General features: G+C 41.7%; 1 protein-coding gene across 1 annotated transcript; it reads left to right on the top strand.

Moving 5' to 3' along the window:
- The first annotated feature begins 13158 nt into the window (after positions 1–13158).
- Positions 13159–15527, top strand: LOC143208031 (uncharacterized). The gene is made up of 2 exons (XM_076422050.1): positions 13159–14798; positions 15181–15527. Exons 1-2 carry the CDS (start codon positions 14753–14755, stop codon positions 15498–15500), a joined length of 366 nt encoding a protein of 121 aa, XP_076278165.1. The 5' UTR covers positions 13159–14752; the 3' UTR covers positions 15501–15527.
- Positions 15528–15794: the final 267 nt, after the last annotated feature.

Genomic DNA, 15794 nt, shown 5'->3' with positions numbered 1-15794 from the left:
CTATCTCTTCCACTTTAAGTTCTCTCGCGGTCGTGCGCTCGTGCACCGCCGGCACCATCCCCACCACCTCTTATTCGGTATTCGCCACTTCGGAGCCCGGTATTTGTCCTACACCTACCATCCTTCCTCTAGGCCTCGCTTTCCTCGTCTCGTCTCGTCTCGTCGCACCGCGCGCGGCGCGGCGGCGGTGGCGGTGGCGTGCCCTCCACACGCGCGCGCGCACTTAAGGAGAGACCGATCGCGGATCAGACACGGCTCATCCCAGCCCGCAAAACATCGACGACTCGCTCGAAACGCGATCATCGCCGGGACGCACGCGAATCCGTCATCGGAGACTCACTTTTGTTCATGGCTTTCGCACTGATTTTAGGGGACGCCTATTTCGGGGTTGTTTGAGCTGCTATTGCGAACATGGGGATGGAAATGTCTTCTTTCAGGGAAGGTCTTTGTATCGTTTCACGGTGGAGAAAGTACTGGTTTGCTCAGGGTGATTTAAAGTCGAATCAAGGGCTGTGGGGATTCCGTAGTCTCTTCAGGTACGATAATGGATCTATTAGGTTGTGGTTGGAGTGGCGGGATCCTTATTCTTGGGGTGAGGATGATTTTTGATGCGATTGTTGTTCTGCCACAAGCTAAATACTTCTTTAATCGTTTTACACTCTTCAAAACTTTTAGACTTGTGCCCTAGGATTGTGTTGCAATTGAACCGTCGGAAAAGCAGGACCGTAAAGTAAACATTGTCTGCATTCATTGCAAGACGCGGAGGCACGTAGACATGTATTTCTTTTTTAAAGAATTTCAGTGAGTGGAGAGAGAATACTGTGAGGAAAACAACAGTAGTTTTAATTCATTCAAATTTCTTTTCTGTTTTAAATTTCATCTACTCACTATTGTAGTGAATTGCATAAAATTCGCAGCCTAAAATATTTGAGAGCTAAAGATTCTTCAGGGTCTGCCCATGGTTTCGCGGATCCCATCAGCAGGGCATTCCCTGTAGCAAGATAACGAAGTCATCACGTCAGGAAATGGACGTATTTCAAGCCTGACGTAATGAAAGCCGAATGCATCGGAGGGACCCTGAAGAAGTCGGGCACGGTCGTTGCATTTCGGGGCCTGAACAGTGGAGGATCGGGCTCGCGTCCGCGTGTCACTCTTCGCTGACTATCCTCTCTCTCTCTCTCTCTCTTTCTCTGTCCCCCTGCTGTCCCATCCCATTAGAAATTCTAATAAAGCCGTCGCAGGTGTAAAAAACGTATCGGGACCCCCATGAATCACGTGTCGCAAAGCAGAGCCGCCAGGACACGTGTATCTGTTATGCCATTCTCTCCGGAGTCCTCTTGGTCCCTCCGGTTTCCCCGCACCCCCATAATCCAGCAGGTCGTCGGACCGCGACCATAGCCAGGGGAAGTGATTATTGCGGTTGATACCGGGTTTTAACTGGCTGCGAATTACTGTTCAGATGTATTTGTATCACTCCCGACTACTGCTGGGGTGAAATCGAGAGATTTATAAGTAGTCGCAGCTCGAGGGGAAGCCTGGCTGCTTGAAAATGGGGTCCAAGCGGTTTAGCTGATGCGGTCGGAGAAATGGTTGCCGTAGGTCAGCTAATCGTCACCGTTCTCAATGATTTCTGCTCCTTGTTGCGTCATAAGCTATGCTTTCAACTCTAATCATCAATCATCAATTTAACCCCTTGCCGTAACATTTTCTTTACAGTTACAGTGATTAAAACGTCTCTATCCCGAAAAGTGTCGCAGAAAAGAAAAGAAAATTTATATTTTCTGCATTGCTACATTTATTTGAAGGCTTAAATATTGATAAATATCGATTGATTAGAAACGAAAGGCGTAACATTCACACCTGTTAGACTTTGTTCAAATCTTCATCATCAGTCTGACTCGATAAACTACGGGGTAAGGGGTTGAATTCTAAATTGTTCGTGAAAAAATAAGAATACTGTCTACGTAGCTCCAGTGTCTTGAAATTAACGCAGACAATTTTTTGTTCTCGCTGAAAGCTGTTTCGTAAGCATGAAAAATGTCCAGTGTGTGAATGAATTGTGTTTATCTATTGATTCGCGGGAGAAATATTCGAGGACTCGCTCAGAACGTAGTTCAGCTCAATCTTCTTTATTAGAGTACAAGAGACTCTGAGCCCCGGTGTCTATTAACAGCGAAAAGAAAACAAAACCTGGATCTATTCGATCTTAGTTCTCCATACACGCGGAACGGTCCGCGAGAGTGTTAACATATGAGCATCATGACAGGCACAACCGCGACAAGATCTACATTAAACCTCTGCCTCCTAAACTTACTCGGAGAGTCATTGCGTCATCGATCTCCGAGCTGTACTACCATCGGATGTGGCAGCGAGTTCAATATGTATCAGGGGTGCTCGCGATTCTATGCGAATAATATGCGACAAGTCGAACCGGTGTACGGGGATTTCGTTGTAACGTTTACTACAGAATTTACACACGTAGTCGAAAAACCTTTCAATAAATTAGAAAATAAAATGTACATTTGATACACTATATGGAACCTGATTCTCTGTTTATTGTGACCACTTACGAAAGAATTAAAAAGTTCATTAATGATTGACTTTAAAAATTCGAAAGAAAAAATGAACAATATAAAATGAACAACATAATTAAAATGAACTTCGAATTTTTACAAGATTTCGAACTGATCAATAGACAGCGAATTTTATGCATTTATGACAACAATGAGTATGTGTAATTCAAAACAGTAAACAAATTAGAAGAAAATTTCTATTTCACTGCAAATTGTTGCAGGCTGTCTATCAGAATTCTGCTAATTCAATTATATAGTAATTCAACTACGTCTTAACTGAATTGCATAACTCAAACCTTTCAATTAATTCAATTACTAAGTATTTTAATAAGACGTGTAATTGAAATACAATATAATTAAAATACAGCTCTCCAAATTATAGCCCAGAACTTTGAAGATGTGCGATATATTTTTATGTTTTTCTTTCATATACTTGTTTGCTGTCTATGCGGCGTAGTTTCTATTCCTCGTCCTCCTTCATAATACGTAACGGTATTTTATAATTGTACTCCAATTGCAATTACGAATTACATTATAATTTAATTACAAAGTATTCTATAATTGTACTCCAATTGCAATTGTGAATTGCATTGTAATTTAATTGAATGAAGATCTGAATTATAAATTACAATATGAATGAATTACAATGTAATTCAATTACGTTGTAATTATAATTCCTGGAGTAATTCTATTGTAAATCTGCTCAACTCTGCTGTCTACTGATCAAGTTATTTCTTCAAACCGGAAATTTGCCTAATTGCACTGAGACGATGTTCACCCCCATCAAATGCTCGAAGCGTCCAAGACCAACAGACCCCTAAGCAAAGGGGGGAGGAAGGAGTATAAACAGAGCGCGAGGGCTGATAAATTCCACGCGGGTTACCCGGACAGGCCGTCAAGAGAGAAACAGAGAGAGAGAGAAAGAAAAAAAGAATATATTCAATTCGAGGTTCACAGCTAAGACGCGTTGCAGAAAAACCAATACGTATCCGCGTGCCGGCCATGATGGATTGCCGGAGCTATGGGAAACTATCTGTCAAGCACAATATCGACCCTCGCCCTCTCCGTCCAACCCCTAGAAACCGAAGGTTCACTCTCGCTGCCAGCGGCGCGTTCCGTCCCAGGGTTGCGCTCGCAATGTAGGTTTACCTATACACTACCATACAAACCTTTTCTCGGCCCCCGTTTTTCCTCTCTGCCGTCCCCCACCGCTGACGCCTGGCCCGAGAGTCCATGACCATTTCGCAAATGGCACATCTCCTCCACCATGGATCGCCTGTGTTTGCATAAGAAAGAACCGCGGAATCTATATTTAACACATTGCCTACCGACGACTCACAAGTTCCTTAAACATTGAGAATTTTTAATTGACAATACATTCACTTGAACTATGTCGTTTCTGCTATATTAACAATAAAATTACCAAGCACTAGAAGCGACTAAAATATTCTAGATACAAAAAGGACAAAACTATATTTATTTAGATTCTGTCCAATTTTTATTATATTAGGTTGGCAACTAAGTTCGCGCCCTCCACATTTTCTCAAATAAAGTCATTTATATATTTTTTAAGCACGAGTATTTTATATCAAATTAATCGCAAAATTCAGAGCTTTCCAATGATATACAGTTCAAAAGGAATGGTCACTAAATCAGGTTATAATGATACAATAAAAGAATTACGAAACAAAAGTACGCGAAAATAGTTGCCAACAATATAATATGTTCTTGGATAAAGAAATGTTGAACTTCTCTTGGTGCGCTTCAATGATTAAAAATGCTATTAATAGTCTTCCGGTAGGTAAAGTGTTGAACCAGCTTCGAAGTAGACGGTATCCGTGTGGCAAACGGAGGCTCGCCGCCCCCATTAAAATGTTTTATCGATCGCCATTGATGGCCAGCGATCGGCCGATAACGGCGACACGATTCGCGATTTAGCGGCCCCGTTTGCAACCGATTTCGTTAGCCTGGAATCGTGTCGGCCCTTCGTGGGAGTTCTGAATTAATTTCTAAGGGTGCAAATATAAAAGAAAAGAGACGGTATTGAGGAGATCGCAACAATTATTTTTCTTGAGGTCACTGGGAGACTTTCGAAAAAATTTTTGTGAATCTGTAGACAGTAGATTAAATAAATATTAAAAATAATTGAAATGATATGCAAAATAAAATTGAACGAAGATGATAATGAGGATCGTGTTGTGAGACATGAAGAACTTTTTCGAATGATTTGTTTTTACAGGAACATTATATGTATCGTCGTAAACTTAGTTTCTAAAGCTTCAATAAAATTATCCAGTATTAAGTTTCGTCTAGTTACTATTCCTAATAAATACATACATAGATATATCAAAAAATTGAAGAATATGTACCACTGTAAAAATAACTATAAAAATCTTTTCAACGGTCTACACTCACGCGTCTCTTGCGAATTCACAAATGATCAACATCAAGAAACTCGTGTGCGCGACAGTAGAACGGTACGTATTCAATAAACCTTCAACATATCGGAACATTCTCACCAGAATGATCGGCAAGATCTAATTGTCTACGCACACAGTTCACATTTTCCGGAGCAGAATTAAAAAACACAGAATGACAATATGCGACGATGCATGTTTGATATTGTGAATCAGAAATGAACAAAGATATTCCACTGTAAAGTAAACTTGAAAATTTCTCCGATAAAAAAGAAACTGTAAGGACGCTGCTGCACACGCAAGAGGAACGTTTTCGGCCATCTTGCTCGATGTGAACAGCGCAGCTGCCAGCCCGATCCCTACTCCTCATCCCTTAACTTTTCAACTCCCTTTGAAGCTACCCTCTATTCTGCTTGCCCTTAACTACCAGCCAGTTTCGAGCTGCTTTCACATTTTTAATTAGAAATATTCATTCTTCAGAAAATCCTGTCCTAATCCCTGCGCGCGCAGTTCGTTCTCACCAAAAATATTCGAATCGTTGAAGTGCTACAGTGGTTACTCACAGTGAACTCAGTGGACTCAGTGGTTTTTATCATAAATGCGTAAAAATCCGCAGACTAAAAATGGCTAAGATTTTTCTATAGACCGTAACCCTCAAATGAGTGTGAAAGAAAATGTTAATAAACTGGAAGATCAAGGAAAAATCGTGAAATGTGGTAAGTAGACGAAATAAAATGATTATATATCATTTTCACATTTTTAAACTGTTTTTACTGTTTTAGGTTTCACATTAATGATAAGCAAAAATGTAATGATTTGATTAAATGTAAATAATTTAATGATGCAAAAAAAGAAAATTACGAGAATCGCACGACAAAGTCCAACCTTTACGGTGGATCGTGAGGAGAGAGGATGCTGTCCTGGGCAAGATCAGGCCAGCTGACCCTGCAACCACTATGATTTATAGTCGGACCAAGCGAAACAACCGAGCATCCTGTAGCTCTCTCAGGTATACCGAAAGCGCGCGCGGCCGTTCACGCCACGTTCCGTAGGTTCTCGCCCGATCTCTTCGCATTTCGGCCACTCCTCCGCAGCTCGAGTATTACTGCGAACGTCATCATGAAAATATTTTGACGCGCCAAAATTCATACTTTTGCGGCTGATTAATGGGTGATGACTCAGCTAACTGCTTCCGATTTCGTTACGCCTTTCGCAACGGTGTCTTCGACAAGCGCCGTTTGCTTTGACGGCGTCCGGAAAACTGGCGCTGAAACTCTCATGTTTTAACACTAAAACTACCTGAGCCTTAAAAGTAACTGGCACGTGTTCCCTTATAAAAATGACAAGATTGATTTTATTTCACTACTAAAGATATCTATACAATCGTTTCTTATGAAATCAGTTTTATTACTTTTCTAATTGTAAAATAGAAAACCTGGAACCGGTCATTTTAGATTTCTGATTTGACAATTATTGAAATCGTAAAGGTGTTTTCATGGTAATTTATTGAATATATTTTTTGACTCCAGTATATATTCTGGCACAAAAATCGCACAAAATATAAATAAATTTAATCTTGTTATTTTTATAATACTGTACACGTCAGTCACTTTTGATGATCGGTAGGTTTAGTGTTAAAAGCCAAAATAAAAATGGTCCGAGAGACTGTGGAAAATCGACGGTTTTCTCAGAAAATTAAAGAAGCTAATGAATAATCTCCCGTCCATAAGTCACCGAACAATAATTCAAATTTGGATGCAGACGATTTTAAAATTAAGACATTGAGAAAGTTCATTCAGAATCACAGTTAAAAATCCTATTAAAACAGTTAACGAGTATTAAATTCTAGTTGGCAATGTTCAGTCTCGGGCACGTTATCGTAAGGCAGTTAATTATTAATGGTACACTTTTTTCACAGGATACTTTCACACAACAATGACTAGTTTTTCATATTTTATTTATTTCTCAACAGATGAATTAACATAATCTGAGGACATTTGATTACTAGATTAACATTACTGTTGGCACATAGGTATATGTCACTGGAATTAGCGTTCGCAGCTGATTAAGTACGATATTCCCCGTAGTACCTGCTCTTGGTCGACCCCTTCTAATGGCGTTTCTGTTTCCACCATGTATTATGGGGTTTTAGAGCACACCTTCCTCATTATTAAACCACGACTCTTCGTGTAGATTTCCATTTTACCATTTTTCAAAACAAAATTCAACCAGATACCGACTATAACAGTCGGTTCCACAGAATCGGAAAATCATTAATTAATTTTATTTTACGTACTATGTAAAATCTTGCGCAGACCTTTATCTACGCTGTAGAAGTATGATCTACAGATTATCAGATTGCACTGATCTTTGCGATCACATTGTGTGCCTCGGATAGTCCAATTATACCGAGGGAGTACTGTGGATATCGTCGGAATCAACAAATTAAGTTTTGTTAAGTACTTAATGTTTTCTGTCAAACGGCGAGTGATATCGTAATATCTGTGGTTATCAGGAAGAACGCCACATGTCACACAATTTCGCTTTCGACATATATTGCAGTTTAAAGTTTTGAACGCTAATGCTTTGCCATAGGAATTCCATAGGAATTTACTTCCATTACTCTTTTTCTTATAAAAACGTAAATTCTACACTATAAATCACAATTAATGCAAAGGTGAAATTTGAAATTGTGTGACATGCTGCGTCACCACATGTATACAAGATTCCTTACAACCACAGATATATCTCGTTTGACATAAACTTAAATTAAACCAGTCTTTCCGACTTGAATGTACGGATAGTACATTAGAACGTACGTATAGATTAACATAACAAGAATAATTAAAGCATCGAAATAGTCCGTATACCTACAACTTAATTTACACTAAACCTACCACTTCCGGTCAATATGACCGGTTCCAGATTAATTGTGTTACACTTTTATTAAAATAATAAAAATGGTTTTATACACAATTATTTCTGTACAAGTTACGGTTAAGGCCGGGTAGGTTTAGTGTTTATCACCGGCGTCAAATTGTCTTTTCCCATTACATACATACATACAGTAAGGAGCATAACTGTTTCTAACTTTCTTAAACGAATTATAAACGATAAAAAGTGGTTAAAATATTGCAATTTTTCATGACTTCCGGCATTTTTTACCGCTTTTGGTCGTTCATAATTCGTAAACCAATTAACCAATTTCAACAAAAAACACATCTTTGAAATTTTCGTCATTGGCGCTCGGCTAAAAAAATTATAAAAATCAATTTTTACCATTGTTTATCACAACTTAAACGTCATTTACTGTTCTAGCTTTACAGAGAAATTGACGTCGTTTGGTCAATTCATAAAAAAGCTGTTCTGTTTGAAATCTGTGGAAACAGTTATGCTCCTTACTGTAGATTTTCACATTTGGTCATCATAGAAAGTGTTAATTGCTCGTATCAAGTCCAGCGATCTCTATATATACACACTGGAAAAATGATCTCATCTATACAAACCAGTCTTTGCAATCGAGCTTGATTACTTCATTATTCGTACAAAAAATGTCTAAGTATAAATAGATTTATTAGTCTCCAAGAGTTTCTAACTTAATCATTGGGTCCATGTAGTTTTCTTTTTGATAATAACTGTTATCATCATACATAGTTTGTCTATAATGCAGGTAGGCTTCGTGAAGATACGGATACTCCTGCAAACCAGAAGTCGTCGGCTGATTTGTCGCCGATAATTGTCCTATCTGCATCGTTGGTGTCATCATTTCAGCAGCAAATTGACTGTTAATCGACGAGCAATTTTGAGTGCTGGATACATGATTCCCGTTAGTTACCACCTCGGCATTCTGTTTACATATTATTCCATCCTTTTTCGCCTTCATCCGTCGATTCTGGAACCAAATTTTTACTTGGCGCTCGCTCAGACATAGAGCTTGAGCGATTTCGAGGCGGCGTCTTTTAGTCAGATAGCGATTGAAGTGGAATTCCTTCTCCAACTCCAAGGTTTGGAACCTTGTATACGTCTGGCGGGTCCGCTTCTGTACGATTCCATTGTGTTCGCCTGAAACAAAAGGTTTATGTAATCATCTAGCTTTGAGGGGTGATATGCGAGAAAATTCGTAATACGTAATACATCAAAGATAAATAAGTAAGTGATAAACTAATAAGTAGACTGCGGATCTTTATGCATTTATGGCTTCTGGAAATTTTCAAGAAATACTAGAATATTAAGGTCGATAGAATAGAGTACGATTTTTATTTATTTCATATCCGAGACATCAAAACCCGACCCGAGGCTCGGGTGCCCGCCCAACATTTTCGGACATTGGCCCACCCCTGTAAATTTTACTTAACACGTTTGTCGCCCAGCGTGAATCGCTCGAGTTTCTCTCGCGGAGCCCCAAATCCGATAGTCAGGGCGCAAAAACGTAAACAGTAATTCGTAGTAATCAAAAAAATGTAAATACAAAAATTCGGGAATTTCTAGTTAGAGAATGGTTGTACTCGGACAATATTAGGTCCGACAATGAATGGAAGAAACCGACAAAGGCATCTCGCCGTTTAGAACTTCGTAAGAATCAACGGGGCTGGTCTATTAGAAAGATTTGCGTTCTAGGAAGCGAGAAAATATTTTAACTGTTTTAACGAATATCATGCTACGTAGTATGTATAATGTTATATTTTATTTTATAAATATAAATCAATAAATATAAATTAGTATAATAGTGCATTGGTCGCCAACCCCCGCGCAAGGAACACATTAAATACAATTAAATTAAAATTATTAAATCAAAACAATCTAAAATTCCCCCCCCCCCCCACAGCAGGCCGCCAAACGTTGACCGGTCCGCGGCGATAAAAAGATTGGGGAGTACTGTAATAGTGTATATATTTTAAATATTTTTATTTTGTATAAGTATATTTTATATTTGCCGGTGCTTATTCCATTAAATTCTGCGTTACAAATGGGATTTTTATAAATTGTAAAATCCTGTTTAACTTGTTAGTGTGTGTGTGTGTGTGTGTGTGTGTGTGTGTGTGTGTGTGTGTGTGTGTGACGAAGAAGAACGTCATCCACATCTGGGTGAGAGGGCCCTCACGGAAGTATCCATCACCCATGTATGTGGCGACCAACGTGTTAATTTTTAAACAATAAATAGGACAATCACAGAGTAACATTTCCAAAAAGTCGCAATCTACAAACCATTTGATCTCATCCATGCGTAATCTACCTGGGCCTCTTCGGTACGCTTCAACTGAGGATTCGGTTCCCCATTGTAATTGCTATTGGTGTTTGCGTTATTATGGTTAACAATATTAATATTGTCTAAATAACCAGTTCCGTATGTTTGTTCTGCCACATAATTAGACGGCCCAGGCGTCACATTACACAGCGGCTGCTGTGAATAAGTCTGGTATCCTTGCACGTGGTTGCTAGTCTCCTGCACTTGACCAATCGGCACGCATCCTGTGACAGGTGACTTTCCGTCTGTCGAAGTCGGTGTATATGGCGGTGTCAGCAGGAATTGTCCGCCTGGTGGTGTCGGCGGATTCCCGAAAGAATTCGCGTAACTATCGCAGACTGCTTTCTTTCCGTGACGGAGGAGTGATTCTAGAAGACTCGCTGGAGTCGACGAGAGTTCTTGCAATTTGAGTTGTTGCATGTAATCCGGCCTGGACTGTACTTGCTGATGCGCCTGATACGCGTTATCCGGGTACATGACTTGTTGAGGGGGTTGGTCGCCGACTGTTGCTTGATAAAGCCAATAGTCGGGCCCGCAGTTGGCAGGGTACGTGGAGTTGGACATGTTGAATATGGCTAAAGAACAGGACGCTACGATAGTTAAGTCCAGCAAGACTTGAATGAAACTGGGCCTCGATCCTGATCAACCTCCCCTCAATCTAGCAGCATCCACTCGGATCAAGCTCTTCTCTCGATCATACTCCTCTCAATTGGACTCTTCCTTAGACACACACGTGAACCTGTTCATGCGTTGGACAGGTCACTAACGTGAACCCGTATCTCATTTCACTGATGACGGAAGGTGACTGAAGTTCCGTTTGCAAACTGATGTCGTACTCTTGATGCATATATCACCACCGCAGATGACACAAATTGCACAAAATGTTTCCTCACTGCTTCTAGCACGTCCTCTTCGTGGCACGAGTAGCACTGCACTTCCTCTTCGCAATTGATAATTTCTCGAGCGTAGCTGTACTGGCACTTTCAGGAGCACGAAGAGAGTTCCGACTGCACTGTAAGCGCGACGCCAATTGACTGTTTCGAGAATTACGGGTAAAGTCTGACTACCTAGATGGTCTCCAGGGTTAATGCGGCTAGTCCAGGTACTTGAAGGACAGTGGGGGTAGTTCCGCCGGGCACCGTAGCCGACTTACAATGAAATGAAACGTCCCCGTTACGATTTCGACCAGTCACGGTGCACAGGGGGTTCTATGCGTGCCAAAAATGAGCACCCCGGCAAACTTTCTCCGGGTTTATAACCTCACCACGCGGACCGAGGCAGTCGGGCGAAGGTGGAGGGGGTTGGTTTACAATTAGGGTCTCTCTTTTCTTTCTCTCCTGTCTCCCTCTTCCTTTCCTGATTTCGTTCTCTGTGTCAAAGCCTCCCGTGGCTACCATCCAGGGGAACTCCGTTCTATCAGCTGCCCTTTGATTCAGAGTTAAGGCCACCCCCAATACTGCGGACCCGCTTTCCGATATGTACTGCAACCCCCTCCCACTATTAACGCTATTGACACAGAACAGATATTGGTTCCCCTTGGTTCCCCTTGAATCCCCATGCGCACGACCTCGCACAATGCCGGCCATGTGCGCGACCCCCTTCGGCTACCCCATAGGTCCGGAGTACGTGTCGACCTATCGGCGAACACCAATCCCCCCCGCAGAATCGAAAATGCTTCGCGAGATCTGCTAAAATTGGCGAAATTGATAAGCGACGTTCGTGCATGTAATTATGGAAGTGGTCTAAGTCGTACAAGCGAGTGTACAAAGTATTCGTAAACCTTTTAAAGACGAATAACTATTAATGAGAATTTCATATTTTGTTTGATACGTAACGGTCCCGAATTCAAGACCGCGGGAAGCATAAGAACGCTCACGTGTTTGACGTTTTTGGACGATCAGCTGTACGGCCTCGACGTCGAATACAGGTGAACGCACCCGAGTGTAAACATCGCGCCAACCGCGTGTGTACGAAACACGTATCAACCATCACGGAGGCATCCTTCAAACCCCCGAGTTGCCGCTCCCGAATTTCTTCCTCCGCAACTGGCCAAACGTTATTTCGTGTAATATTTTAACTATTGATTTATTAATTGCGATTAGTATGGATGATTTCATTCTAAATTTATTTTAGCTTGCCTATTCATTCGTGGTGACGACACGGGGATGACAATGTACAAAAAGAAAAATGGAAGGTACAATCATTCGGAATAGAAAGAAGGGGAAATTTTTGGAAAAGACAAAGATGAATTAAAAGCGAAGCATGAATAAGCATAAAGGAGTTCTCGATCATCGTTTAGTACATCCACCTTGATCGCAGTTTCTCCATTTCCTGCAACATCCATCTCGCATATCTTCCCCACCGTAAACGAGGCCCATGATTTTCCCTCGGCCGAGGAAAATGAAGTCAGTAGGTAAAATCATTTACGCTGCGGTGTACGTAGGGGGACCCTTCGTTCCTTCCCACAAGTATCGCCCTTTGCGGATTATTATTTATTATCGTCGTGGTCGTTCGTCCCGTACACACGCGAGCCGGCTCGGACGTTGTTCTCTCAGACATCATTTACGAGATAGTATAGGTACCAAGCTTCGTATACGTGTAGAGAGGACAGCGATTATGTGCGTGCAGACGCGTGTCCATCCTGATCAGCCGTTGGAGTCCCCGTTGGTTTGGTCACCGCGTCGAACGCATCATTAATCATGCTTTTTCTCCTCATTTTTTTCAGGGTTGCTTTACTATTTATAGTTTGTCCGCGAGGCCGTCTATTATCTCCGGCGAGCGATAATTGTTTCGAGGCCGGCTCTTCAAACAAGGGCCGATCATTAGCGTCTTCTTCGCGAGACGATTGCGTCTCAATCCAGGGATCTTCGATTCGACAGTTTTTCGACTGGCGCACAGTGTGATATTTCGATCATTTAGGGAATTAAATTCTTAATGATGTTGTTTCTGAATTGGTAGATCGTTCACGAGAATTAAATAATTATTTCGTACTGATATATCAAATTACGTGTACGAATTTCGCTCGGGAATTTCTTGTCGGATATTTGAACTAAATTTCAAAACACACGAGAACCATTTCCCAGGGGTAGTAATATTACCGCAGTGGCAATCTCGAACTCGTTCTACGTCCCGTCCCCATTTTATAAAGGTTCTTTCGCCGTGATTCGAATGTTTTGCAATGTTTTTCCTTTCCGGGACGGAAGAGATTGAAATAGATATTTCGAGCAAGTAAACAAAGAACGTCGGGTAGCAAAGCTAGACGCAGGCAGTCTTGCGAGTGACGTCTCTTTCTAGAAGCCTGACCGGTGACGATTAATCAACCCCTCTGAAACCTCTCTCTTTCCTCTCTCTCTCTCTCCCTCTCGTGTGTTTACTCTTTTCTCCCTCTCTCTTACTCACACTCCTACTTTTCCTGTTATATACACGTGCATTTAGCACGTCTCTCTTCTGCCCCCGTTCACCTTCTGTATTTTCATTAATCCCACTTTCGTTTCGGCGCATTCGTAGGGGAGAGAAAAGCCCGAGGATGGCTGAAGAATTATGAAAGTAGGCCTTTCATCGAGGAGGGCTAGTCCATATTCTAGAATCGGAGACAATCGAAACCTGTTACCGTCTAAGGGAATAATGATCGCCCCTCCCATCGCCGCTTCGCTCGATTCCTTTCAATGACACAATGAGCTGTAAATGAAATTGCAATATTGCTTGTTATTACCCTAAAATCTTTGGAAATCCCGCAACCTCGTGCAATTAAATCTCACTTTGAAAACTCATTTAGGGTGCAGTTATAGTGGAGCGGCACGGTGAAAACAAGCCAACATTCGTGACAACATTTCGACACATACTAAAGAAAAAGTACATATGTATCTTCTTCGTTTTTCTTTTTTTTCACCGCACAGCTCACCTCGCTGCTCCACTATAACTTTACATTTAGTCTCTTGCGTCTTTGTTAGAAATTCAAAGACATTTGGTCCACCAGCTTCTAGTCTCTCGTTTGACCTGCATCCCGCCCCGGTGACCCACAAACTCGGACCTCAAAACCATTGACCCCCAAAACACGGTGTATCAAGATGTCCCGAGGCGATAGATCAACACGTACACGGTCTAACACGTGAACAAAAAGCCCCCTGGACTGTTTTAGCTTCAACAACGAGTCCAGCTTCGTGGCAGGTCGGTGCGTAGCTGATTGTCGGACAAAATCATCGCCAAGGGTGGACCGTGGGTGAAAGTTTTAGTGCTTATTGTGTCCTGCCGGCCGAAAGCGAAAAATTTTGGTGAACTACTGGCTCGTGGGTTTACGTTTTTGCCTTTTACCTGGCCGGGAGAGAAAAAGCGGAAGGATCAACTGGCAATAATCTTATTTATTGGTGTTCCATCAAGTTCCAGGACCGACGATGGAAAAACTAAGCCAACATCTTTTCTACCAGGGGCGGGAATAACGCGTGGGGGACGAATACGCGTGCCTCTGAGTCTGCTCGACGGCCGAGGACAATGCTATTTACGATGCGGACTCGCAAAATATGAAGACAGCGCACTCCGTTGTACGTCATCTCGGGTGTCGTTCAGGTAGTTCGCTTATTGCCGCGTCGAGCTCAACTGCAAATAAGTACCTGGCCTTTTCCAAAAGGTCCTCCCCTTCTTTTTTTTATTACCCCCTGGGTACCTCTAGACCTATTCACTGTGGAACGACACGCTTAGTTTCTTCGACATTGACTACCATTTCCTCCATATTTTAGACTGCACATTCACTGAGGCTTCCTCGAATAATGCTGGCAAAAGGGACCATGTAAAATGTAATTTTGCGATCACGTTATCCTCTGCCTGCAACTTTATTTTTTTCTTAAAAAAAATATTTACACATTAGCTAGTAAACTAATCTTTTTAACGTATCAAATACTTCGTACACCCACTGTAACTAGAAACATTAATTAAAGACTCATCTCTTAAGGACACCGAATGGAAGGCACTCCGGATTCAACGATCAGCGTCCATCTGCGCGTGTTCGAACAAAGGGGGTCAGCCTTTGAACCAGTTACTCCGAATGCGGATTCTTGCTCGCTTCTGCAGGACAAATTAAATTGGGGCTCGCGTTGCGTGAAATGGTGTGGCATCTCGGGGGGTAACATATGTGCCCCGTGTACCCGGGTGTACCCTCCTCCGAAGGGAACGAAATTCTCGACAACAACGGGAGGGCGACGTTCGCAACCATTTGGGAAAAGTGGAAATATCGGGATCAAGCCAGGAAACCTCCTATCATTGTTCGATTGATTTATATCTGTTTGCGACGCGCCGCCGACCGACTTTATGGATCTATTTGCTGGCGACATGGGCTCTTTGCGATTTTTAATATTTATTCTGGGTCAGAGACGACTCTCCCTGCTTTCGTAACTAATGAGACATTTTTTATTCAAATATTTACCGCCGCTAAAAAATATTTTACCTCGGTGGACTTTTTCGATCACTTTAGTGGACCTTCACCCTTCGTCGTGAAAAAATCCGATCTGATGGTTGCTTTGAAATTAATGTCTATTGCGCTTTTTTATTGGAAACAAGAAAACTGTA

This window comes from Lasioglossum baleicum, chromosome 4, assembly GCF_051020765.1.
Source record: "Lasioglossum baleicum chromosome 4, iyLasBale1, whole genome shotgun sequence".
Classification (NCBI taxonomy): domain Eukaryota; kingdom Metazoa; phylum Arthropoda; class Insecta; order Hymenoptera; family Halictidae; genus Lasioglossum; species Lasioglossum baleicum.
Note: the sequence above shows the minus strand (reverse complement) of the source record. Positions and strands in the feature narration are given on the sequence as shown.